This window comes from Zootoca vivipara, chromosome 10 (assembly GCF_963506605.1).
Source record: "Zootoca vivipara chromosome 10, rZooViv1.1, whole genome shotgun sequence".
Lineage (NCBI taxonomy): Eukaryota > Metazoa > Chordata > Lepidosauria > Squamata > Lacertidae > Zootoca > Zootoca vivipara.
Window position 1 is genome coordinate 67,170,951 of NC_083285.1, and position 27,295 is coordinate 67,198,245.

At 47.1% G+C, this 27,295-nt stretch overlaps 2 protein-coding genes across 5 annotated transcripts in view; one reads left to right on the forward strand and one right to left on the reverse strand.

The window, feature by feature from the left end:
- Positions 1–11,981: 11,981 nt before the first annotated feature.
- UCN3 (urocortin 3) lies at positions 11,982–20,902 on the forward strand. The gene is made up of 2 exons (XM_035128592.2): positions 11,982–12,101; positions 20,422–20,902. The coding sequence occupies exon 2, from the start codon at positions 20,435–20,437 to the stop codon at positions 20,900–20,902; it is 468 nt and encodes a 155-aa protein (XP_034984483.1). The 5' UTR covers positions 11,982–12,101; positions 20,422–20,434.
- Positions 20,903–24,997: 4,095 nt separating this feature from the next.
- Positions 24,998–27,295, reverse strand: part of TSGA13 (testis specific 13) — a 32,020-nt gene continuing 29,722 nt past the window's right edge. For all 4 annotated transcript variants that reach the window (XM_060279231.1, XM_060279230.1, XM_060279232.1 and 1 more), the window contains one exon: positions 24,998–27,283. In XM_060279231.1, coding sequence (XP_060135214.1) covers positions 27,090–27,283 — 194 coding nt within the window. In that variant the 3' untranslated portion in view covers positions 24,998–27,089. The remainder of the gene's footprint in view (positions 27,284–27,295) is intronic.

Here is a 27,295-nt window from a genome sequence, read left to right on the forward strand (position 1 = left end):
TTACTATTTAATCTCTGCCTGGAACCATTAACAACAGCAATAATTCAGGATGAGCATATCAAGGGTGTAAAGCACAACAAAAATAATTACAAAATTGTATTATTTGCAGACGATATCCTTTTATTTATTACAAAACCAGAAGATACAATTCCAAAAATTATGGAGAAAATAAAAACCTTTGGCAGAATATTGGGATATTCCATGAATTGGACAAAATCAAAGATTTTACCAATAGGGCCAAGGGCTACATTGTATAGAAACCATCAATTTCGGATGTGCAAAGACTTTATTAAATAATTAGATATAATGATTTCATCAGATATAGACCAAATTATAGCTGGTCTCTGACTGTAGTAAATTAAATTATAATTAATTTAATAATTAATAATTATAGACCAAATTGTAAAATTAAATTTTAATCAAATTATAAATGAGATTTCTTTTGATATTGAAAGGTGAGGACCTAGAATCATAGAATCATAGAGTTGGAAGAGACCACAAGGGACATCCAGTCCAACCCCCTGCCAAGCAGGAAACACCATCAAAGCATTCTTGACATATGCCTGTAAAGCACAACAAAAATAATTACAAAATTGTATTATTTGCGGACAATATTATTTGCGGACCTCTAAACCTCTTCCTTTGGGGAAAGGTTAATGTCCTCAAAATGAATGTTGTTCCAAAGCTTTTATACATTCTTACAGGATTACCAGCCTGCCCCGCTGCCCGCCGCCCGGTGCTGTCTCCCTTCTCCCTGGCTGGCTGTGGGACGGGTGGAGGGAAAGCCCTAGAGCGGCTGGCTTTCCCTCCACCCGCCCCACAGCCAGCCAGGGAGAAGAGAGACGTCCCTTCTAGCCAGCGATCACGGAGGGGGAGGAGGGAATCGGAACAGCCCGATTTCGGGCTGATCCTGGGCCCCCTCGCCACTGCTGATCGCGGAGGGGGAGGAGGGGGTCGGAGCAGCCTATTATTGGGCTGATCCTGGTGCCCCCTTGCCCCTGCCGATCATGGCTTTCCTTGCCCCACTGTGGCCCCTCCCCCTCCCCTTGCCCCCTCCCCTTGCCCCCCCTAATTTTGATCCTGGCTACGTCCCTGTTACCAATATATATTCCCAAATTATACTTCCAAAAAATAAATCAACTATTTAGATTGTGCCTGAGGGGTACAAAGCCACCAAAAATATCACTACGAAAATTCAACTTCCAACTAAAAAAGGCGGATTTGGGCTCCCAAATCTGGAATTATATCACTAGGCTTACCTGCTTAGTAAGACTAATTCTTGGAGAGCTAGCAAGACTCCCAACTGGGCTACTCTCGAATATAGTTTCTTTGAACCTCTAAACTCAGCTCCAATTTTATGAAATATCCTATTGTCCTGGAGACTATTAAAGCACCTATAAAAGTTTGGATGAATATAAATATAAATAATAAGGATGACCCCTATCAGCATGAGAAATTAACAATATGGGCCAACTCAAAATTGAAAATTGGAAATCAAGTAATAATTTGGCAAAATTGGATGAAAAAAGGTATTTTTACATTGAATCAATTGATGAAAATTGCAAATTTCTGGAATATAAGACTTTGCAAGTAAACTACGGATTAACCAGTGAAACACAATGGCATTACATCCAATGGAAACATATGTTGGAAAGGCAGTTTGGTCCTGACGCTATAGCAGCATCGGAAACATCCATGCTGCTACGAGATTTAATCTCTGCAACAAAAACAAGAAACTCTACACTTGCACTATATAAAACCCTACTCAACAGGAAGAAATACGATCTGGAATATGATAGACAAAAATGGAGTGAAGAGTTAGGGGTACAGATAACAAATGATATGTGGGAGTCAAGTATAAAATCAACAGAAATAGCCTCTATGGATCTCAGAGTCTACTGGACTCCAGCAAAACTATACCGTAAGAAAATAACAAGTGCAGACATTTGCTGGAGATGTAGAAGTAAAAATGTGAACTTAGTACCTACGGTATGTTGATTAACTGCCCGATGATAAGGTGGTGCGAGGGGAGGATATTTATAGCAAGAGTAATAAAAAGAAATTGTTATTTAGGGGAACTGAATTTAATTCTAAATTATGTTCCGGAAACGTGGGAGGTTTCAAGGGGTCAAAAATAAAATAAAAATGGATGTACTGTGCTATACAGGTATTAGAAGCAAAAAAACAACAACTTGTTTTGATGAATTGGAAGAGCTGCAAAAAGATTCCACTGAGCACATGGATTGATAATATGGACAGATTAGCTACATATGAACAAATTGCATGTCAACGCAAAATAAGAATGGATAAATATGAAGAAATCCGGAACGAAGATATAAGCGATAAGGCGGAGAGTGGTGGGAAGTAGGGGAAGGAGAGAGGAGTGGGAAAATATTGTTAAAAAGGTGTAGTCATAGGTCAGGCACCCCCAAACTTCAGCCCTCCAGATGTTTTAGACTACAATTCCCATCATCCCTGACCACTGGTCCTCTTAGCTAGGGATCATGGGAGTTGTAGGCCAAAACATCTGGAGGGCCGCAGTTTGGGGATGCCTGTCATAGGTATATCAGTGTATTCAACTATGAATGATCAAATTGTGTTATTATGGTTTTTGTTGTACAGTGGTACCTCGGTTTATGAACACAATTGGTTCCGGAAGTCTGTTCATAAACTGAAGCGTTCATAAACTGAAGCAAACTTTCCCATGGAAAGTGGATTAATCAGTTCCAGATGGGTCCGCGGAGTACTCAACCTGAAGTGTACTTAATTGGTGTAATTGGTTCCGGAAGTCTGTTCATAAACTGAAGCGAACTTTCCCATTGAAAGTAATGGAAAGTGAATTAATCCCTTCCAGATGGGTCCGCGGCGTTCGTAAACCGAAAATTTGTAAACCGAGGTGTTCATAAACCGAGGTTCCACTCTACCGGTATGTGTCTTTTGTGGCTGATGCTTGCATCGAAAAATCGATTAAACACACAAACAAACAAAAACAAGAAGAGTCCCCTGGCCAGTGGCCCATCTATTCCAGCATCCTGTTCTCACGGTGGCCAACTAGATGCCTGTGGGAAACCCGCAAGCAGGATTCAAGCATAAGAACGCTCTCCCTTCCTGCCATTTCTAGCAATTCAGCATTGCTGAATAGAATAGAATAGAACAGAACAGAACAGGAAAAAAGCCCAGTATGATGTACTATTCTGTCTTTCTCCAAGATCTCAAGCAAATAAAGGTCCTTCCCATCACCGCTTAACTGAGGATGCCCTCGATTGAATCTCCAATATCCTTCATGCAAAGCAGCCGCCTCGCCCCTGAGCTTGACATGAAGCCAGCCTGGCATCTGTCCTTGGTGCTAAGAAGCAAGAGTGTCCAGAGTTTTGTTTCTGAAATGTTGAGTTTGTGTGTGCGTGCCTGCATGGGCGCAGGCAGTCTTAACCCTCTTGCACTCTCATTACCACCTGATTAGCTGCCCGTTCCAAATTCATTAGGCACAAGGAGGGGAGGAGAAATATTACAAAAGCGACTTTTTGAACCTGCTCCGCGCAACGTAATTAGGCTCCTGTTGCAGTAACAGGGTGGACCTCGGTGCACTCAGAGACATCACGAAATGCGGTGTGTTTGTGCGCGGGCTTGCAGTCGTGAACATCGCCACCACCACCACCCCGCTCCCTTTCAGAATGGGTATTTAGAAAACTTGCAAGCTCTGTTATTGGAGAAGACCAGTATTTTGGTTGGCATCCATCTATCTTGAGAGAGAATGGAGGAAGTGTGCCTTTCGGGGTGAAGCCAAACCATTCGAGAGTTACAGCACCTGTTGTGGCAGTATAAAACCGGTACAGGAGAGACATGTTTTGTTGCAGCTGGGGCAGAGGAAGGCGTCCAGTTGTGCTGCTGCAGATGCACCACGGCGCTTCTTCTCTCTGCACTTCTCCCAGCGGTTATTCCTCCTCTGGTCACTGCTGTGGATGCACAACCTGTTTCCCTGTATCCAGGCACTGTGGTCATCTGCAAGGGATTCCCACACGGTGGAGTTGATGTTGCCAGCCTCCATGTCCTGTTTGCAGACATCTTTGTAATGCAGAGTTGGTCTGATGCCTGACATTAATAATGTTCTCATTAATGTCAATAATAATGGGAGGAGGAGGAGGAGGAGGAGGAGGAGGAGGAGGAGGAGGAGGAGGAGGAGGAGGAGGAAGAAGAAGAAGAAGAAGAAGAAGAAGAAGAAGAAGAAGAAGAAGTTGTTCAAGTTCATCCCAGTGGCGGAGCTTCATGCTCCAGCGGCGGGGGCGGGGCTGGCGCACACTGTGGGGGCAGGGCGCACCTCCCGGAGGGCTGTGTCACACGTTCTGGGATCATGGCACGCCTCCCGGAGGGGCGTGACACACGTTCCGGGGCGGGGCGGGCATTTGGGGGGTGGGGCGGGCGCCCGCAATGGCGCCCCTTGGAGCCCGCCACTCGGGGTGGCCCGCCCCTACCGCCCCTATCTTTCTACGCCCCTGGTTCACCCTAACAGCCAGGGAAATAGCCCAAGAAGAAACAAACAGCTCAGGGACTCATACGTGGCAAATGCATCAGTGAAAATGTGTGTCTTCAGGTGGCCTTAAAAACACACCGGAGCCAATGCCAGCCATATCTCAAAAGGGAGGGGGTTCCAATGTCGTGGAGCCACTATCAAGGAGGCCCTGCTTTGGGTCCCCACGTAACAAATTTCAGGGGCCCCTCCCAACCCCATCAACCCCTGCATAGATCTTACTGCACGGGCTGGTCAATATGTTCTGCGGTAAGCATTAGAAGGGAAGGGAACACCTTCAGAAAGTCAATCATAGAATTGTGGAGTCGGAAGGGGCACCGAGGGTCATCTAGTCCAACCCCCCCTCGCAGTGCATGAATATGTTGGGCCTGAAGGTAAGCATCATCTGTTTCTGCATCAGCCTCTGATGCTCACAGGAAGAATAACAGAATGTGTGGGCAAAATGACTCCAGCTGCCCCCTGCTTTGGAGATGGGCACTTGCGCCTCATAAGTAATTTTCTGGTAATGGCCCCCTAATATCGCAGGTGCCGTCGTTCGAAAATGAAGCATTATGAAAGGTCGTTTTCTTCTCCTGTCCTGACACATTCGCTGCTTGGAAAAGCCTGGAAATCATATTGGGTTTTTTAAAAAAATAAAATAAAATACACTGTACATCTGACGTGTGTGTGTGTGAATCCAGAAACAGATGCACTATCCTTTTCTGAGTGACTGTATCAGGAATACAGGCCCTTCCAACTGCAACTTGGAGGCTGTGGAACGTTCTCTCGTTATATAGGTGTCAGAAGCGACTGATGAAAGTCATTCTCTAGCCCACAGTCTATGCAGAGGGCCTGTTCCAGGGGGAACTTTAAGTGATGTTCTTAGAATCATAGAATCATAGAGTTGGAAGAGACCACTAGGGCCATCCAGTCCAACCCCCTGCCAAGCAGGAAACACCATCAAAGCATTCTTGACATATGCCTGTCAAGCCTCTGCTTAAAGACCTCCAAAGAAGGAGACTCCACCACACTCCTTGGTAGCAAATTCCACTGCCGAACAGCTCTTACTGTCAGGAAGTTCTTCCTAATGTTTAGGTGGAATCTTCTTTCTTGAAGTTTGAATCCATTGCTCCGTGTCCGCTTCTCTGGAGCAGCAGAAAACAATCTTTCTCCCTCCTCCATATGACATCCTTTTATATATTTGAACATGGCTATCATATCACCCCTTAACCTTCTCTTCTCCAGGCTAAACATACCCAGCTCCCTAAGCCGTTCCTCATAAGGCATCGTTTCCAGGCCTTTGACCATTTTGGTTGCCCTCCTCTGGACACGTTCCAGCTTGTCAGTATCCTTCTTGAACTGTGGTGCCCAGAACTGGACACAGTACTCCAGGTGAGGTCTGACCAGAGCAGAATACAGTGGTACTATTACTTCCCTTGATCTAGATGCTATACTCCTGTTGATGCAGCCCAGAATTGCATTGGCTTTTTTAGCTGCTGCATCACACTGTTGATGCTCCATTTTTTCTTCATGCTTCATTTTTTTCTAGTGTTCTTACGCTGCCCTTTTTTAATTTTAAGTAGCTGCAAGTCTCATTATCACCCCCGAGGGAAGTGCTATAGCTCTGTGGTGGAGCCACTTGGAAAGCCACTTGGATGTTGATAACCCAGCGGTTTGACTTCACCCCCAGAGGCACACTCCATTGCCTCTCGAAATAGACATATGCCAGCAACAAGGTTGGAGATGGCTGAGCCAAGCAGAGAGTAGAGGGGCTGCGCTCCTTCACCCTAATGGACCAGGCTGCATGGTCCACGTGCCAGACAAATGTTAGCTAGACAGGAAAGGGAAAAAGTTGCTCCCGAGAAAATGATTAAAACAACTGCAACCCTCCTCTCCGTATAGAGTTGCTATAGAGTTGCTTTCCTTATGATGCATAAAGAGAAAATATGTCACTGCCTATGAGCATTCCCAAAGGAAATTTTTTTGCAATTCCATCCACCAGAAAAAAAAAAGTTTTTAAAACAACAAGCAGATCATTCAGAACCGGCTCGACGATGAGCAACATTTGAGTAACTGCATGACTGTAGGGTTTGGAGGCAGACGCAGTTAAAACGAGCAGCGTTTTGTAAAAGGGTTGTTTCTGTGCATTTTCAAAAGGCAGGCAGGGAAGTGGTGCGTGTCTCTGCAGGAGGGTCCCTGCTCATGCTTTCAACAGTCGGTGTGGGAAGCAAGGCAGTGACGCAAGGACGGGGCACTCTCGGTGGCAGCCCCCCATTTATGGAAGTCTCTCCCATATGAGATAATGACAATCCTCTACATTGCTGTATTAAGGCAACAGGTGAAAACATATTCACTTATTCAGGCCATTGAATCCTGAAGTTGTTGACCTTGGTTGGAGTCCAGGCTTAGGGTTGCTGGGTTTCTTTTGTTTAAATGGATGTGTGCTTTTATTCTGTCTTTGTGTGTGTGTGTGTGATAGCTGCCAAGTACCCCGTTTTCCCCGGGAAACCCCCGTTTTTACTTACCTTTTCCCGGTGGTCCCCCGTATCACTTCGTCTCCTGTTTGTCTCCGTTATTTTCTCCTACCGGCGGCCATTTTTTCTTTCCGATTTGCCCTTCTATGGGCACCAAAATGGCCGCCGGCGGCTTCAAAAGTCGCATCTACGCATGTCCGGAAGTGCATAGACGCGACTTCCGGTGTCGGCGGCGGCCATTTTGGTGCCCATAGATTGGCGGAGCGACACCAGAAGTTGCGTCGACGCACTTCCTGACATGTGTACAAGCGGCTTTTGAAGCCAGCGATGGCCATTTTTGGTGCCCATAGAAGGGCAAAGCGACACCGGAAGTTACGTCGACGCAACTTCCGGTGTCACACGGCTGCTGGTCCCAGATTCTGCAGTCCGGGACTTGGAAGGTAAGGTAGGTGTGTGTGTGTGTGTGTGTGTGTGTGTGTGTGTGTGTGTTTTATATTGCATGTTATATTGCATGTGCTCTGATCTGGAGGAAGGATGGGGCATAAGAGCTCTGGGATGAATCATAGAGCAGGGTGGGACCCCCAAGGGTCATCTCGTCCAACCCCCTGCAATGCAGGAATCTCAACTAAAGCATCCATGACAGATGGCCATCCAACCTAAGATGGTTTAACAACCTCCAAGGAAGGAGAGTCTACCACTTCCCAAGGGAGTCTGTTCCACTGTTCATCAGCTCTTACTGACAGAAAGTTCCTTCCTGATGTTTAGTTGAAACCTCAGTCTCCTCTTTTCCAGACTAAACATGCTCAGCTCCCTCAACCGTTCCTCATATGGCTTGGTTTCCAGACCCTTCATCATCTTCTGCACACCGTCCAGTATCTCAACATCCTTCCTAAATTGTGGTGCCCAGAATTGGACACAGTATTCTAGGTGTGGTCTGACCAAGGCAGAATAGGGTGGGACTATTACTTCCCTTGGGGGACGCGGGTGGCGCTGTGGTCTAAACCACTGAGCCTAGGGCTTGCCGATCAGAAGGTCGGCGGTTCGAATCCCCGCAATGGGGTGAGCTCCCGTTGCTCGGTCCCTGCTCCTGCCAACCTAGCAGTTCGAAAGCATGAAGTGCAAGTAGATAAATAGGTACCGCTCCGGCGGGAAGGTAAACGGCGTTTCTGTGCACTGCTCTGGTTTCCCAGAAGCGGCTTGGTCATGCTGGCCACATGACCTGGAACTGTACGCCGGCTCCCTTGGCCAATAAAACGAGACAAGAGCTGCAACCCCAGAGTTGTCCGTGACTGGACCTAATGATCAGGGGTCTCTTTACCTTTTTATTACTTCCCTTGATCTGGACTCTATAGTTTTGTTGATGCAGCCTCAAATAGCATTTGCTTTTTTTGCTGCTGCTGCTGCATCACACTGTTGACTCATGTTCAGCTTGTGGTCTACTAAGCCCCCTAGATCCTTTTCACCTGTTGAAGGGCTGTGGCAGCCCTGTAGTTTAATGTCTCATTCTCCTGACGGCTTGGCTAGTCCAAGTCTAAGAAGGAAGAGCAAGAGGAGCCTCGAAGTTGCCCCTCCACAGCTAGTCCCTGGAGGCAGGGAACCTACCAGCTTCCAAATATTGCTAGCCTACAATTCCCAGGTGGCGCTGTGGTTAAACCACTGAGCCTAGGGCTTGCTGATCAGAAGGTCGGCGGTTCGAATCCCTGTGACGGGGTGAGCTCCCGTTGCTTGGTCCCAGCTCCTGCCAACCTAGCAGTTCGAAAGCACGTCAAAATGCAAGTAGATAAATAGGAACCGCTACAGCGGAAAGGTAAACGGCGTTTCCGTGTGCTGCTCTGGTTTGCCAGAAGCGGCTTTGTCATGCTGGCCACATGACCTGGAAGCTATACGCCGGCTCCCTCGGCCAATAATGCGAGATGAGCGCGCAACCCCAGAGTCGGTCACGACTGGACCTAATGGTTAGGGGTCCCTTTACCTTTACAATTCCCTGTATCCCTCACTATTGGCCACATAAGCTTGGGCTGATGGGAGATGGAGTCCTGCAAGATCTAGAGGGGCACAGGTGTCCCCCACCCCTGATTTTAATCATGACTCTTCTTTTTTAATTTGCTGACTGCCGCCCCCCCCCTCACCTTTCTGCCATGAATTCATTTATGCAAAACTTTCTGCATCTCTTTATGCTAAGCGTTACCCAGTGCTATGCCAGCAATTAAAAACATGTTTCATTTGTGGTCTTTTGCATAAAGTATATGTGTACTTTATGGAATGCAATAAAAATTCCTTATCAGAAGACCTAGGTACAGTGTGGGGGCCTCTGTTCCATCACCTGTTTATGTCTGTTGTTGTCTCTCTGTCTCGAGAGACAATGGAGTGCACCTCTGGGGGTGAAGTCAAACGGCTGTGACCTCCCTGGGCTGCAAGGCTGGACAGTGTCTCTGGAGGTCCCGGGCTGCCCAGACGACAAGACAGTATTGCATATGTCAGGCTTCCGCAAACATGTTCTGCGGGGGCCGGTTCACTATCCCTCAGAACTTGTGGAAGGCGAGCAAGCGCGCACAAACACGTCTTCCTTCCTTTCCTCCCTCCTTCCCTCGGAGACAGAGAGGCTGAGATATCTCCACTCACCACGTTCTGATGGAGTGGGCTGGGCTGGGGAGGGGGCGCCCCGCCAGCTCTGGGTCTCGCCTTGCATAGAGGGGCCGCACAGAAGGCCCCCTACCCTGAGGTCTCCATGACCGTGCTGCTAATGTGCCACCACCAAGCAGCACAGAAAAGTCCTCCTCCTCTTCCTCCTCCTCCTCCTCCCTCCTCGCAGGCTCTCTGCTCCCGCTTCTCCCGCCCCCTTTGCTTCTCCTCCTCCCTTCTCAGAGCTAGACGTCAACAAGGTGCCCTGCTCTGCCCTGCGCCTCGCCCCGATTGGAGCAGCAAGTCTTGGGAAGGGTCGCCATTGGCTGCCGGCTCGCGTCAAACCAGCCAATGGAGGGGAGGCTTGAAGTTGCTAAGGCTTCGGATTGGCCAGCGTCACGGAAGTCTGAGCAACCTCGGAGCATACTGGGAGATGTAGTCCCGGGGAGGGGGAAATCGCCAAAAAATGGCACCCGAAAAAAAGATTGGGGAACAAATGGTGGTCGCGCCGATCCAAGCGGCGATTGCAGAACTGTTCGCGGGCCGGATCCAGAGGGCAATTGGCCCGAATCCAGCCTGCAGGCCGTAGTTTGCCAACCCCTGGCATATGTGGTCGAAAGGCAAGCATAAAGTAACACTTCACAAATACCGGCTAGAGCTTTTCTCATTTGCACTTGAAGCTGATTGGGAGTGATAAAATAGATACAATGGGTTTCTGAATCTTTTCTTTCCCTTAATGGAGTGTATCCTCTCGTTCTGATGTCACTAACAAAATCATCTCTGGACTGAAGCCTTCATGTCTGGCATGTAGATAGCATCTTTGCACAGCATTCCTCAGGATGGGAGCCTCATCGAGGGATAGCTCTTACGTCACAGCAATAATATGGCTCTCCAGCATGGAAAAACGTAGAGACTTTTGCAAGATGTGCTCTCAGTGGCAGTACAGACTAGGGGTAGGGGAGTAACTGGATGCAGCTTGCATTTAAACCTACCTTTAAAAATGCATATTCTGTGACATAGTGGGCATTAAAAAATGTATATATTAGTGAGAACAATATATTACGGGACAATATATTAGGGTTTAAAGACTGTCTCAAGGCAAATCTTTAAAAACGTAGTATAAACACCAACAATTGGGAAACACTGGCCTGCAAGCGCTCCAGTTGGAGAACAGCCTTCACCAAAGGTGTCATGGGCTTTGAAGACACTCGAACTCAGGACGCAAGAGAGAATCGTGCTAAGAGGAAGGCACGCTTGGCAAACCCTCACCGGGATCAACTCCCACCCGGAAACCAATGTCCCCACTGTGGAAGGACGTGTGGATCCAGAATTGGCCTCCACAGTCACTTACGGACTCATTGTTAAAACTGTGTTCATGGAAGACAATCTTACTCGGCTACGAGGGATCGCAGAAGGAGGGGGGGGGACATTTTGCTTTGCAAAAAAAATTGCGCACATTAGAAAAAAGATTGCATGGAAAGAGGTGAATATGAGGATTAATAGGTACTAAAATGCGGATGAATTTTCATGAGACTTTTTAAAAATCACAAACTAACGTGGAAATGTGGAGAATTGAAGATTGGGAAAATGAGAAATTGACAGGAGCTGAAAGTGACATGTTCACCCTTCTCTATTTTATACACACAAACACACATTGCACCAGTGTCAATGGGACAGTTTCTCATCCAGATTCAAACAGAATCAAATTTCTTCCTGATCTCTGCTCCCCTTACAGTCTTTTCTCCTGAACCTGCAGCCAACCCATCTCAATGGGTGGTCCTCCTTTTTCTGTATTACGAGAGGGGAACAAAAAAAACCTCTCTGCAACCTCTCCGTGCCGTTTGTGACTTCGCCACAGCTTCCCCCACCTTGATCTAAACAACCACCCCTACCCAAAACTTTTGCCTTCCTCCAGAGAAGGGAGGCACTCGGCGACACCTTGATCATTTCAGTTGCACCTGTTTGAGCTGTTTCAATATCATCTCTCAGATGGGCAAAGGAAGGAAGGAGAGGAGATAACATGAGCCAGGGCCCTATTTTTTAGTTTGGGGCTAAAGGTGGCTTCTGTTTGATGGCCATTGATGTAAGGTGTTGCAACAACCCTTCCCCCCCCAAAAAAAAACAGGAATGGGGAGGGCGCCTCTGTTTTGTGACGTTGCCAGCTGTTCTGATTTCATTCAGATGAAATCATGTCCTAATAAGATCCCTACCTCTTTGGATTTACGCTTTAAACCCCGTGATCATTTCCTCTCTCTTTCTCTCCCCCCCCCCATATATACTAGAGAGAAGAAGTGGGGTGGGGAGGAGAGAAGAGAAGAGGAGGTGTTTCCATAGAGAGAATAAAAGAGGGGGAAAACACCCCCATATTTCCAGCTCTTTAAAAACAATCTTACCCAAGGAGTTCAGGTTTAATGTGGCTGATGTCTCTCGTCCTGAGAGAGCTTCCTTGCAGCGCTGACTGAGAGGGCTCACACTCTCCTTGCTACAGAGCAGAATCGCAGGTAAGTGGATTTCGTTAGCCTGCTTATTTTAGGGGGGGAGGCATGGGCAGACTTTGCTTGCAAAATGGAAAGGAAAGGAAAGGAAAAAGATTTAATACTCCAGTATGCCCTGCAGGTAGCAGAGTTTCCAGGCAATTAAAAAAGAAAAGAGGGGGGAAAGAAAGAAAGTGTGGGTTTTTCATACTGGAGACTGTACCGTAATTTAAAAGTATTATTAAGTCAAAGCAGCACCTCTGGAGCTGAAGTGTAGTTTCGACATCGGTCACCTACAAGATGGACTTTGATTTGTGCAATAAAGAATCATGATATTCTCTTCTGAAGTGGACACTGGCAAGAACAAAAAAAAATAGTTTAAAAGATCATCACGGTTCCAAGAAGCAAGTTATAAGAAAGGATCTAGGATGAAAGAAAGTTGCTTAACTCCAGAAAGAAGAAAGGTTTGGGGGTTGATAATATTTAAAAGACGCAGTTGGAGGGGGGAACAATTGCTGTCTGCTGAGGACAAGACAAGTGGCAACAGGAGAAAATGGTGAATCAGGTGGATTTAGGGTTAAACATTAGATACAGGGGAAGTTAAGACAGTTCGATGGGAAATGCCCTTGCCCCAATGAAATGAACGGGTGCTGCAGGAGCCCACAGCAGGTTGTTAAAACTGCGAGCACATTTGCAAAGCTAAGCAGGGTCCGTTGTGGTTTCAAACTGGATGGAAACCACACGCTGAGATTCCTGCCTTGCAGGGGGTGGACTGGATGACCCTTGGGGTCCCAACTCTACAATTATATGGTTCTATGGTTCCTGTCAAGGTTTGCACTCCAAGTGATTCAGTAATGGAATAAGAAGATGTCTAGGGAGACTGTGTGTTCTCTATCCTTCAACACACCTGCAATGCTTTTACTATAGGAAATGAACAAGGAAATGAACAACAACAAAATCGCTGTCCATGGTGTGTACTGCTGTCTCTTCTCAAACAGATTTTCAAGGTTTCCTTTTTTTAAAGGCAGCTGAAGTTTGTATGTGACAATCAGGCATCGTTTCTCAGAGTGCACTTGGTCCAGTTGTCGCCCCCAATCTAACCGGTCTTGCAGGGTTTGTCCAAACTGGTGGAGAGAGGCAATAGTAGGATAGGCAATGCTGTTACGATGCCACCTTGAGTTCTCAGGTCATGCAAAGCAGCTCCGAGAGTTTGCCTCCAGCCCGACTCCTGCACAACCTGTTTGGCCAGTTCTGCATAAGTATTCCAAGAATTTGAGTTTCTTTATTCATTTAAATGGGGGGTGGGGTGGCAGGGACGAAGGAGGAGAAGTCTCCCCCAGTGGGACACTCTCCCGATGCTTTGGACTACAACTCCCATTAGCCCATGTGCAAATGTCTGGGACTCATGGGAGTTGTAGTCTAAGATATCTGAAGAGCACCAGTGCGGTGAAGGTTGTGCTCGATGTTTTCTGGTTTTTAAATTTTATTTTAAAAGAGATAGTAGTTCGGAGAAAGCGGAGAGAGGGACAGAGAGAGGGATAGGTTTTCCTTCCTTGCCTGCAACACTAGACCTCAAGGACCACCCAATGAAATGGACTGGGGTTCGAATCAGAACAGACCCAAGGAAAGGGGTGGGGAACCTCTCGTCTTCCAGATCTTGTTGGGCCCCAACTCTCGTCACCAACCAGCACAGCCAATAGGGATGAATGGAACAGTAGCCTAGAAGCATCCCGAGAGTCACAGACACCTCTATCTCTGCTGCAAAGGCAACGCCAACTTGTGGGCTTCACGGCCACTTTGGCCAGAGCCACCAGCTCTGGCGGCTGCTAATGGACTATGGATAAACCCCCATAGATCTAACAGTTGGCATTAGGCACAGAGGCTAAAATGATTTTCCGTGAACACAGGCTGTGTTCTTGCGAGGACTAGTTGCTGGGCAGAGGAGGGCAGTGGCTGGAGATGGAGATAGCCTTCCAAGCCATGCTTGGGGGATTCCCTGGCTGCTGTAAAGATGCACTTTGCCGAATCTGTTTCCAACAGGAAGGGCTGTAGCTCAAAGGCAGAGCATCTCCAGGTGGGGCTGGGAATATCCCTGGTCTGAAACCCTGGAGAGCCACTGGCAGTCAGTGCAGTCAGTACTGAGCTAGGTGCATAATTGGTCTGGCTCAGTATAAAACACCTTACTATGACTAGGTAGACCTTTGCTCCAATCTAGCAGATGTCCCTGTAGAATTTCTTTTCTCTTTCTCCAGCGGAGTAAAAGTAAACCTACCTATCGCGGGTGGCGCCGTGGGTTAAACCACAGAGCCTAGGGCAGGCATAGGCAACCTTGGCTCTCCAGATATTTTGAAACTACAACTCCCATGATCCCTGACCACTGGCCCTGTTAGCTAAGGATCATGGGAGTTGTAGTTCCAAAACACCTGGCGAGCCAAGGTTGCCTATGCCTGGGCCTAGGGCTTGCCAATCAGAAGGTCGGCAGTTCGAATCCCTGCGACGGGGTGAGCTCCCGTTGCTCGGTCCCTGCTCCTGCCAACCTAGCAGTTCGAAAGCACGTCAAAGGGCAAGTAGATAAATAGGTACCGCTTCGGCAGGAAGGTAAACGGCATTTCCGTGTGCTGCTCTGGTTTCGCCAGAAGCGGCTTTGTCATGCTGGCCACATGACCTGGAAGCTGTATGCCGGCACCCTCGACCAATAACGCGAGATAATAATAATAATAATAATAATAATAATAATAATAATAATAATAATTTATTATTTATACCCTGCCCATCTGGCCGGGTTCCCCCAGGCACTCTGGGCGGCTTCCAACAGAATATTAAAATACAGAAATCCATCAAACATTAAAAGTTTCCCTAAACAGGAGATGAGCGCCACAACCCCAGAGTCGGTCACGACTGGACCTAATGGCCCTTTACCTTTACCTTTACCTATCGTGGGGCAGTGGGAAGGAGGAGGATCCTGTATTTTGTCTTCTCCACTTTTAATTACCCAGCAGGGCAAAAGAAAGTAAGTGTGCTCAAACTATGCTTTCTCTTCTGAAGTATTGCCTTCCATTCTTTCAGTAGCTTCTGCCTCTCTTTCTCCAGCCTGACCGACTGGAAGCTGGGATTAATTGTCCTTAAGCTTCTGTGGGACCAATTTTTGTGCCCAGTTTTTATTGTGTGTGGTGGGGAGAAATAGCCAAACAAGCAGTGGGGGGTTCTATGCTTTCCTTCAAATGAGGAATTCCAAAAAAGAAGGGAGGGGGTGGTGAGGAGAGGAGATTTTAGGATGAGCAGAGAGCTGGTGAGAATTTAAAAGCTTTGAGAATGCTCAAGATGGTCTGTCGAGGGAGAAGTTTGGAAAGCAGGACAATTAAGGAAGCTGGCTTGTGAGCGATAGAGCTGAAAGCAGGACGATTAAGGAAGCTGATAGAGTTAGAAACCTTGTTGGGTCAATAAGTTATATTTGTCTGGCGGTTTTCCTTTGAGAAGGGGCTAGATTCAGTCCCTAGCATTGCCTGGTAAGACTGGGCAATTCCCCTGCCCAATATCTTGCCGCAATGCCAAGCTAGATGGAGCAACGATACTAAATCATTTGCAAAGCAATCCATCAAACAACACGACTTTATTTGTATGAAGTCCACACGAATCAAACTATCGATTAAAATATGGCAATTCACAAAAAAATACCATGAACTTTCCAACGCAATCGCATGGCAACAATCGTATAAGCAGCCACCACTGTATGGCAGTAGTATTTTCAGATTTTTTGGAGGGGGGGGGGTTAAGTGCACACCATCCCTAGCAGCTTGATCATACATTATAAAACACATAGCAATGAATAAATCTCTACTTCAAGGTGGATAAAGAATTTATAGAGGCTAACGGTTGGAAGTGAGCACATTTCAAAGCCGCTTGGTTGTATATAAAGCAACGAAGTGTGCATTGCCGATCAGTGTTAGACAACAAATACTTGGACCCATAGGATAGGTTTCATATATGAAAGCTTTCAAACTACAAGAAAGAAGATTCCACCTAAACATTAGGAAGAACTTCCTGACAGTAAGAGCTGTTCGGCAGTGGAATTTGCTACCAAGGAGTGTGGTGGAGTCTCCTTCTTTGGAGGTCTTTAAGCAGAGGCTTGACAGGCATATGTCAAGAATGCTTCGATGGTGTTTCCTGCTCGGCAGGGGGTTGGACTGGATGGCCCTTGTGGTCTCTTCCAACTCTACGATTCTATGATTCTAACAAATACTTGGACCCATAGGATAGCTTTCATATTAGGCACCTATAAGAGGTCTTGTGTTTTATAGCACTGATAAGTAAGCAGATTGTGACAGCAGCTTTTATGTCACTTATAAGAGGGGCAAGGAAGGAGTTTTTCTACGGCAGCTCTTGCAAACTTCCTACACTGATATTTTGCTGTTGTTTAGTCGTGTCCGACTCTTCGTGACCCCATGGACCAGAGCACGCCAGGCACTCCTGTCTTCCACTGCCTCCCGCAGTTTGGTCAGACTCATGTTCGTAGCTTCGAGAACACTGTCCAACCATCTCGTCCTCTGTCGTCCCCTTCTCCTTGTGCCCTCCATCTTCCCCAGCATCAGGGTCTTTTCCAGGGAGTCTTCTCTTCTCATGAGGTGGCCAAAGTATTGGAGCCTCAGGTTCAGGATCTGTCCTTCCAGTGAGCACTCAGGGCTGCTTTCCTTCAGAACAGATAGGTTTGATCTTCTTGCAGTCCACGGGACTCTCAAGAGTCTCCTCCAGCACCATAATTCAAAAGCATCCATTCTTCGGTGATCAGCCTTCTTTGTGGTCCGGCTCTCACTTCCATACATCACTTTTGTGATATTTTGCTACACAGACACATTGTGCTGGGATTCTCAATACACCCAATACATTGAAGGCTATAAATGACCACCAGCCACAATGGCTCAGCTCTGCCTCCACCTTTGGGGTCAGCCATGCTTCTGAATACCAGTTGCTGGAAACCACAGGAGGGGAAAGAATCATAGAGTTGGAAGAGACCACAAAGGCCGTCCAGTCCAACCCCCTGCCAAGCAGGAAACACCATCAAAGCATTCTTGACATATGGCTGTCAAGCCTCTGCTTAAAGACTTCCAAAGAAGGAGACTCCACCACACTCCTTGGTAGCAAATTCCACTGCCGAACAACTCTTACTGTCAGGAAGTTCTTCCTAATGTTTAGGTGGAATCTTCTTTCTTGTAGTTTGAATCCATTGCTCCGTGTCCGCTTCTCTGGAGCAGCAGGAAACAACCTTTCACCCTCCTCTATATGACATCCTTTTATATATTTGAACATGGCTATCATATCACCCCTTAACCTTCTCTTCTCCAGGCTAAACATACCCAGCTCCCTAAAAGTTGCTCTTGTGCTCAAAACTGCCTTGTGCGCTTTCCGCAGGCATCTGGCTGGCCCATGTGAGAACAGGATGCCGGACTAGATGGGCCCTTGGTCACATCCAGAAGAGCCCTTATGTTCTTATGCCTGAAGCTTCAATGTGTAGCTAATACGGAGCTTGATGGAACAGGGGTTTGACTCAGTACAAAGCGACTTCCTGTGTTCCTAAGTATCAAAACCTCTCCAGCTATTGTGCCATTTCATATCGCAGGAGGGTGATGAGTGAGGAGCAGGGTTTCGTTTTTGTTTTTCCAGCCAGAATTCACCAGGTGGGTGCTGTTGCCATTATAGGAGAAGGAGGGTGAGTTCATGGCACCTCTTTTTCTAGAAAAACAGCGCCGGTGAGGTGTATGTGTTGGGGCAGACTTCATATGTTTGACTACTCTTCCATGGTTGAGGGGAACTTTCTGCACACACATCAGGACTCATGAAGCAGATTCTACTAGCTCCCTTATTTCCAGCAAAAGCAAATTTACTGTTTTCTGAATGGCGCACTAATATACATTGCTGTGCTACATTATGGCCACTAGGTGGAGCCTAATAACCACAACTTACTTCCTTATTTAAATAGACCAGGCATCCCCAAACTTCTGCCCTCCAGATGTCTTGGACTACAATTCCCATCTTCCCCGCTCACTGGTCCTGTTAGCTAGGGGTCATGGGAGTTGTAGGCCAAAACATCTGGAGGGCAGAAGTTTGGGAATGCCTGAAATAGACCATGGGTAGGCAAACTAAGGCCCGGGGGCCAGATCCAGCCCAATTGCCTTCTCAATCCAACAAGCGGCCGGTCCGGGAATCAGCGTGTTTTTACATGAGTAGAATGTGTGCTTTTATTTAAGATGCATCTCTGGGTTATTTGTGGGGCATAGGAATTCGTTCATTTCCCCCCAAAAAATATAGTCCGGCACCCCACAAGGTCTGAGGGAAAGTGGACCGGCCCCCTGCTGGAAAAGTTTGCTGACCTCTGAAATAGACCATCCTTCATCCGAAAACCACAGGGCAGTTTACAATACAAAGCACGAAATGCATAACATAATGATAATATAATGATAATATAAGATATATAATGAAGGCGACAAGTGAGCTTTGCTGGGGAGAGCATTCCACAAACAGGGAGCCGCCACTGAAAAGGCCCCGTTCTCATGTTGCCAAACTCCAGATCTCTCACGAAGGAGGCACATGAAGAAGAGCCTCACATGGTGATCACAGGGTCCAAGTCAGTTCATAAGGGGAGAGGTGGTCCTTGAGATATTGCAGTCCTGAGTTGCTCCTTTCCAAAAACCAGGAACACTTAAGAACATTCCCTCCTTCTCAGGTTTCCTGTTATCAAAAGCTCCAACCACTTCCCGCTAATGTGAAAGATGAATAATGTATCCACTTAAATGGGGGGAAAAAATGTTGTGTTAGAATGCAAAATGTGAGCGATTGTGAGGTTTTAAAAAGAAAAGAAGAAACTTGTTTTTTAAAGTGTCATCTTGTATTGAGAGGACTATTTCGGCGATACGGTAAAATGGACGGATAGTTAGTAGTGGGGAAGAGATCCATTTGGTTGGCGTTTAATGTGAACCCACCAATTTTGCACACCCTGAATATATTGAACATACATGAAAGCCAATATGTATATGTTTTTTGAAATTCATTCGTCTTCTAATTTTGCTCTGCAGCTCCCCAGCCGAAGAATGGGAGTGTGCTAGGTGAAAGCACATCCAACAATCTCCAGTGCGAGATCTACACAGAATATACCCATTTAAATTAATGGTGAGGTGAGGCAGTGAGGTGCAGTGGTTAGAGTGTCAGACTAGACTGTTTTAGGGAAGCTTTTAATGTTTGATGGATTTCTGTATTTTAATGTTTTGTTGGAAGCCGCCCAGAGTGGCTGGGGGAACCCGGCCAGATGGGCGGGGTGTAAATAATAAATTATTATTATTATTATTATTATTATTATTATTATTATTATTATTATTAGGAAGTGGGAGACCAAGGCTCCAATCTCTACTCAGCATAAAGCTCACATGGTGACCTTGGGCCAGTCACGGCCTCTCAACCTAACCTACCTCACAGGGCTGTTGTGGGGATTAAATGAGGAGGCCAAGAACCATGAATCCCTCCTTGAGTTCCTTGCATAAAGAAGGTGGCATATAAATGTAATAAACAAACAAACAAAATAACTCGGGGGAATTCATTTCAGTGGGTCTGTTCCTATTCTTAGTTGGCTGCAGTCCTGTATATTCGGAGGTGTCCCCCAAAAGTGTCCCCCAAAAAACGACATCCTGGTTTTTGGTTTTGTTTTTATCATGAGAGAATGGCGCCATTTTGGTTGCTGTAATCTTGCGTGATTTCGTGGCACAATTCCCCCCCACCCTGAATAAAGCACTTTTCCTGGGCCGCAGTCTCACGTGATGCTCCAAAAATGTACATTTTTGGGCGTCACACCCGGGGAAAGCGCTTTTGGAGGGAACCACAGTGCAAATTAGCACGAGGTTGCGGCTACCAAAATGGCACCGTGCCCTCGCAATAAGAATGGGAAGATGGTGTCCGCAAAGATGGCGCCCGAATTTTGGCTTCAAGGTGTTGGAGGCTTATGAAAATGCTTGTGTTAGAACAAACTGCTTTTTTAAAATAAAATAAAATGCATGTACTGAACAAATTTGCATACCAAAAAAATGCATGTTAGGAGAAATGCTCATGCAATAGGATACACATTTTCATGGGGGCTTTCCATGTGGAAACGGGGCAGGCTGATCTTACGAAGGGAAGGATGAAAAGCGGAGAGAAACAAAAACTGCCCGATTCACCCATCCCTCCTGATCATGGATCCAATTGAAATCCCCTTGTCTGTATTTGTCCATTCATGTCCTCTCGCCATCAGCCCTCAACAGATTTGCACTGGGACCATCCATTGCTCCCAAACTGATGTGCCTCTTCTCCCTTCTTTGTGGCGCAGGGCCTCCAGGACGATGACTCGCCCCAGGCTCCTGATCCTCTTCCTGATCCTCTTCGCTGCGCGGACGAGCCTCTCGCTCAAGTTGTACAAGGCCGAGTCCATCTTTGGCTGTGTCAACGCCGCCCTCTCCGAGGCTCGGAAAGGCCTCCCCGACGAGAACTCGGTCCTGGGCAAGAGGAGCTTCAAGTACCCACGGGGGACTGAAGAAGACCTCTCCTTGGAGGACGACGGAGAGGAAGCCGAGGAGGACAAAAGGACGTTCCCGGCGGTCACCCGCTACAGATACCTTGCCCAGGCACAAGGGAAAGGCAAGGTGTACCGAGGGCCAGCGAAGGGCGACCGGCGATCGAAGGTCACCCTCTCGCTCGACGTCCCCACCAACATCATGAACATCCTCTTTAGCATCGCCAAGGCCAAGAACATGAGGGCCAAGGCGGAGGCCAACGCTCAACTGATGGCACAGATCGGCCGGCGAAAGTGATGAGGGCCGGGGAGGGAGGGGTCCGGGCAAAGGCCAAGGCGGCCGTGAGGGTGGCAGTGGCGGCGGAAAGGGGGCTTCTCGGCCAGCCTTCCCTTCCTCAAGACCCCTGGAGATGGAACTGTCCGCTGTACTATATTATATAAGCGCTGTAGATTCGCCAACCCTTCCAGCTATCTAGCATTCGTACGTCTTTCTCTCTCCCCGCACCCCAGTCTCCCATCCCAACCCGTTCTCCTCAGTGGAAACCTGTGTGGTGGGACAAAAAACATACCAAAAGAAAAAGAAAAGAAAAAACAACCATGAGGGGTGGGAAATTGTTCACATCACATGACGCAGGCCCTCATTAAAGCAAATTCTCTTGAGTTTCTAATTATTATTATTATTATTATTATTATTATTATTATTATTATTTCCATTTACGGTCAAGGCAGGGGGCTCTCTGTTTGCCTCAGTGCCCTGCCTGCCTACCTCAGTGAGAGGAAGCATGAGGAAGAGTCTGCCATGTTTTCTGGGCCTAGACAGAGCCTTTTCCGGCCCGTTGATATACTGTATTTTTCTGTGTATAAGACTAGGTTTTCCCCCTAAAAAATAATGTCCAATTTTTGGGGGCGTCTTATACGCGGATAGAATTTCCTCCATTTTCTTAAATCGGAGTCCCCCCAAATAGGAAGCTTCTTATACATGGGGGCGTCTTATACAGTGGTACCTCGGTTTATGAACACAATTGGTTCCGGAAGTCTGTTCATAAACTGAAGCGTTCATAAACTGAAGCAAACTTTCCCATTGAAAGTAATGGAAAGTGGATTAATCCGTTCCAGACGGGTCCGCGGAGTACTCAACCTGAAGCGTACTTAACCTGAAGCATGGATGTAATTGGTTCCGGGAGTCTGTTCCTACTGAAGCGTTCATAAACTGAAGTGAACTTTCCCATTGAAAGTAATGGAAAGTGGATTAATCTGTTCCAGACAGGTCCGCGGAGTACTCAACCTGAAGCGTACTTAACCCGAAGCATGGGTGTAATTGGTTCCGGAAGTCTGTTCATAAACTAAAGCGTTCATAAACTGAAGCGAACTTTCCCATTGAAAGTAATGTAAAGTGAATTAATCCGTTCCAGATGGGTCCGCAGCATTCGTAAACCGAAAATTCATAAACCGAGGTTCCACTGTAGATGGAAAAATACGGTACATATTTATTTGTTGGGGTTACGGACTGCCTTTCTGGCAGGGCATCCAGGCGATTTACCGTGAAAAACACAAAAATGAATCCATCCTATAAAATGTAGAGTGACAAGAATCCCCTCAGGCCAACTGTGTGCTCCCCGGCCTGGTACCCCCCCACGTCTGCCTTCCCTCAGGTCACATGGAGCTCTAGGGAAGATGGCGGAGGAGCTGCTCCAACCTCTCTCAGGCCATTGATGGCCCTGCCAGGAGGCTCCCTTGCTTCTCATAGCCTGTGGCAGACATTCATTGCTCCTCCTTCAAATATGTAACAAAACATTTCAGTGAAATTTTTCTGTTCAGGTGCCAGCCAACCTTGCCCTTCACTAAGATATTCCATTCCACACATACCTCTCTCTTCCCTATTTTCTCATCATTTCCCCTCAGCAGATACTTGATGTTGGGTTACCACCAAGCATTCTCAGTGCCCAGTGGGTGGTTTTGGGGGGGGGAGGGTCGTCTGGGTTGCCCATAGAAAGGAGAATTCCTAGATGCCAAGACCAAAGTACGGGACAAGCACTCATTGGTGAGAGAAGCCCAGCAGAGATTTAAAGTCACAAAATATGCAGCAAAGGAAAGCGTGGAAATATAGACCTTCAGACCTTTACAATATTCACTTCCAAGTGAATCCCAAAATTTCCCTCTGTTTAAAATGGCTTTACTTACAAACTCTTCAAAGGTCTGGTTCATGTGCTTTTCCATACATCAGTCAGAAAAGTTGCACAGGCAGTAAAACTCAAAGAGTGGCTGGTGAGAGCCATGCAGCTGAGCTGCAGCAACCAATTTCTCATGTAGACTGGGAGGAACAGTAGGCTTGATTACCTATTTCCTCCCAAGGTAAGGGAAGTAAGCAGCACAGCTTACTCCATGGTATTAACTCCTTCATGCATTAATTCGACTTCAGCATGTTGGTTATATGAGGCTGGTTATCCCACAGTTCCCCCAACCCACCCCGTCTCGCTAAAATGTTTTTGACACTTCTGCAAACCTTGGAGCTCTCCCCAACATGCTGATAGCCCTCATTCCTTTCCAAGTGGCTCTGTTTAGGACTACTGTTGGCACACATCCATGGAGTTCCCCAATAGAGGGAACAAGGTAAAGGTAAAGGGACCCCTGACCATTAGGTCCAGTCGTGACCGACTCTGGGGTTGCGCGCTCATCTCGCATTGTTGGCCGAGGGAGCCGGCGTATAGCTTCCAGGTCATGTGGCCAGCATGACAAAGCCGCTTCTGGCAAACCAGAGCAGAACATGGAAACGCCGTTTACCTTCCCGCTGTAGCGGTTGCTATTTATCTACTTGCATTTTGACGTGCTTTCGAACTGCTAGGTTGGCAGGAGCTGGGACCGAGCAATGGGAGCTCACCCCGTCACAGGGATTCGAACCGCCGACCTTCTGATCAGCAAGCCCTAGGCTCAGTGGTTTAACCACAGCGCCACCTGGGTCACCTGGGAACAATGAAGCACACAAAACCAGCAGGCACTGTAGAAACATTAAAAGTGAGTGAGACGGGTCCCTCCCTCCTGCCTGCAGATTTGCAACCTAAAATCAATTGTCCTGTTTTGTTCCCTAGTTTGACCTTCAAAGATAGTTTAGCAGAGGAGCATCATGCCATCACAGGAACATAGGAAGCTGCCTTACAGGAGCCAGACCATTGGTCCATCCAACTCAGTATTGACCGCACTGATTGGCAGTGGCTCTTCACAAATCATGCTCAGCCCTTCCTAAAGATGTCAGGACTTGAACCTGGGACCGTCTGCATGCAAAGCAGAAAATTTACCACTGACCTATGGGTCAATTTGCAGCAGGTTGTGAGTGCCATTGCTTATGTACCCCACCCCCCAAAATGGCACCACCCATGCAGGAGGAGGTGTCAGCAGGCTTGAGGGGAAAACCCATCTTCAGAAAGACAAGAAATATTTAGGGGGGAATGGGGTGGGTGATCCCAAACACGACCCGTTGTGGAATGTGCCTGTTCAGTGGCCGCAAAAACGACTGCTGGGAGTGGAAAACCCGGGTGGCGGCAGCGAGATGAAGTGGCTTGGAGTCGCAAGCACAGAGAGCGTGTCGCGCTGCAATACTTTGTTGCAGCGTGACACTTCTGACATTCCCCGCCACAAGCCAAATCGAGGGTCTATTTTCGCCCCATGGCTCCAGCCCTGTGATCCTAGTCTAACCTGCCAGGTTTGCTTAGACTAGGAAGGGAAACCAAATCGTGGGGAGGAGGAACGTCTCATCCAAAAGTTCAAATCTCCATCTTCCTGTCTCAGAAAATCATGCTTTGAATTTTTTGGGGGGGGAGGGGAGGGAAACCCACCCTGAAATTCATTGCCCAAAAGGCTGAAATGCAAAAAATTGTGTTCCTAATGCTGAAATTGAGTTCTGATTAAATATTCAGTTTGGCAGAGAAGTTTCTCATTTGGTCATCGTGTGGTTTGTGTATCTGTGAGAGAGAGAATATTTGGAATTGTGCAATGAAACATTTATGAATTTTAGCCTATCCTCTATGAGCTCAGTGCAGCACACACAGAGTGTGTATCAACCACATTATTTGGCTCAGGCCCCAATTTGATGCTTCTGGATACATCCCAATTTGGTCTAAAGCACTTCCGAAGCAGCCCGATTCACTTAATTTCCAAATCCAGGAAAACCAAGCTTCATTACCACTCCCATTCATTATCACATATAATTATTTAAATGACTTTCCCTTTACACTTTGACATAACTGAATGATATTTACAGGCAGAGTAGCTCCTCATTTCTGCTGGAACCTCCTATAACTCTTTTAATACTGTTATTCCCTGGCAGAACTGGATGAACTTGTCGGGGTTGTTATGACTACTCCTGAGTAACGACTTTCCACATGCTTGTCTTTCAAAAGTCTTTATTAGTGCACTTTATTTACAGTGTAGCGAGCTGCTGGTTTCATGTCTTCTCATTCCGAATCAGAATCTGGCACTGCCCCTTTTCGCGACTTTGACCAACATAAAAGCCTCGGGACAGTGAATCTCCTCCCCTTTCTCCTCCTCCTCAATACCGGTGTCGGGGAGGAGGGTCTACGGTCTGCCTTCTGCCTGTCCCCCCTTCCCGCCTCTCTCTCTTCCTGCCTGTGGAGCAGGGGCTCTCCAATGCTGCCAGAGCCCTGGCACTCCTTCTCCGTCTCCTGACTCACCCCTTCAGACCCCACGCTTTCATGACTGCTTGGAGACGGGCTGCTACTGATGAGAGGGGGGGTTCTCTATAATCCCTCTCCCTTACAGAACTATACTGTCCTGTATGCTTCTTCTGAGTGGATGGATTCTGCCAAATTTGAGGAGGGTGGTTGCAATGGTCTCCCTTTACAGTTTCGGAACGGGTAATAAAAGGGTTCGCTTACCATCCCCCTGTTGTTTTGCAGGAAAGTTGTATGTAAATAAGAGCTGTTTGCCCAAGTAAGAAACAAGTTACAGACAAATCAGTCAGTGATGTGTGTCTTTGTGTGCTAAAAAGGTAAAGGTAAAGGACCCCTGACAGTTAAGTTCAGTCGCGAATGAGTCTGGGGTTGTGACGCTCATTTCGCTTTACAGTACTAGCCAAGGGAGCCGATATTTGTCCGCAGGCCGTTTTTCCGGGTCATGTGGCCAGCATGACTAAGTCGCTTCTGGCGAAACCAGAGCAGCGCACAGAAACGCCATTTACCTTCCCGCTGAAGTAGTACCTATTTATCTACTTGCACTTGACGTGCTTTCGAACTGCTAGGTTGGCAGGAGCAGGGACCGAGCAACGGGAGCTCACCCCGTTGCGGGGATTCGAACCACCGACCTTCCGATCGGCAAGCCCTAGGCTCAGTGGTTTAGACCACAGTGCCACCCACGTCCCTGTCTCTGTGTGCTAGCTGCCTTTAAGAATGGCTTTTATAGGAGAACACAAAGGCTTTTGCCCCCTTACCTGTGGGTTCTTTTTAGCCATGAGTTTAGGATGAGAACGGCATATATCTTAGGTGGCTAGTACCTATGGCCCTCTAAACATGGTGGAGACTGTCGTAACTTTAAGAAATACAGTTTATTCACCTACTTACACCTTCAGTCTGCATGCAGGGAGTCCAGATCTTACAAAATGGTCATTTCAAGAGGGGCTTGTCCCCCACAGCAGTCCAAGGCATCTCTCCCAGCCAGCCTTCAGCCAGCCTGCCCAAGATGGATCCCCAACTTTCTTCTCTCCCTTTCTTCTTCCCAGCACACCTTGCTAAAGACTCTCGTTTCCTGTCGCCTCACACCCACTTACCCTGGCAACCTTCCAACCCCCCAGTCTCTGTTCACACCTCAGGGCAAGGGGGGTGGCAAGGATGGTTCTCTTGCATTGCCAAGGGCCCTCAATGGCCCTCTAAGGTTTCTTAATGGCCCCAGCTTGGCCAAGTCATTTTGCATAGGCTAGCCCAGGAATTCCTCTGCAGCTTGTACAGGTGAAACTCGGAAAATTAGAATATCGTCAAAAAGTGCATTTATTTCAGTAATGCAACTTATTAGTTTTTATTTTTTATTTTAATTTTTACAAATGCTTTCTTTTGTAAATTCCACAGTAATAAAACAAATAGTTACAATAATACAAAAATAAACACCGCTATTAATTACATTCCATTTATAATTGACCCGCCTAACGACAAATAATTACAATTACAACAAATAAAGGCTTGACATAGCTTGCTTTGCATGTCATGCATCTATCTCATACATTGGTTTCACCTTTTAAGTTGCATTAATGAAATAAATGCACTTTTCAACGATATTCTAATTTTCCGAGTTTCACCTGTATTTCTCCCTCCGCATCCCAAATAATCAACATCCTACCATTTGTTAATTTCTAGGGGTTCGGGAAGGGGGGAATCCCCTCCCAAATCTATAGCGATACACTAAACGCCAGCGCAACTGGGCGGTGCCAGGATCGAGACTTCGCGCCTCCGAGAAGCAAAGAATGTGCAGTCAGCAGAAGGCTTTTATTTGGCATACTTAGGTACAACCGAGCTGTCGACAATCCACAATGGGGCTCTCCCATACCTGAAGCCATCTTCTCCTGGTACATTAATAGTGCGTCTTGTTTCCGTCAAGCATGAAATGGTCAGAGGCTCCCAATATGTTGTGTTTGGGGACCAGCCTTGGATACTAGGGAGCGGTTCCGTTTCGCTTGTACCTGGAAGCACAA

Bases quoted from the DNA above. Each gene is read 5' to 3' on its own strand.
- UCN3 (XM_035128592.2), top strand. From the start codon at position 20,435: ATGACTCGCCCCAGGCTCCTGATCCTCTTCCTGATCCTCTTCGCTGCG.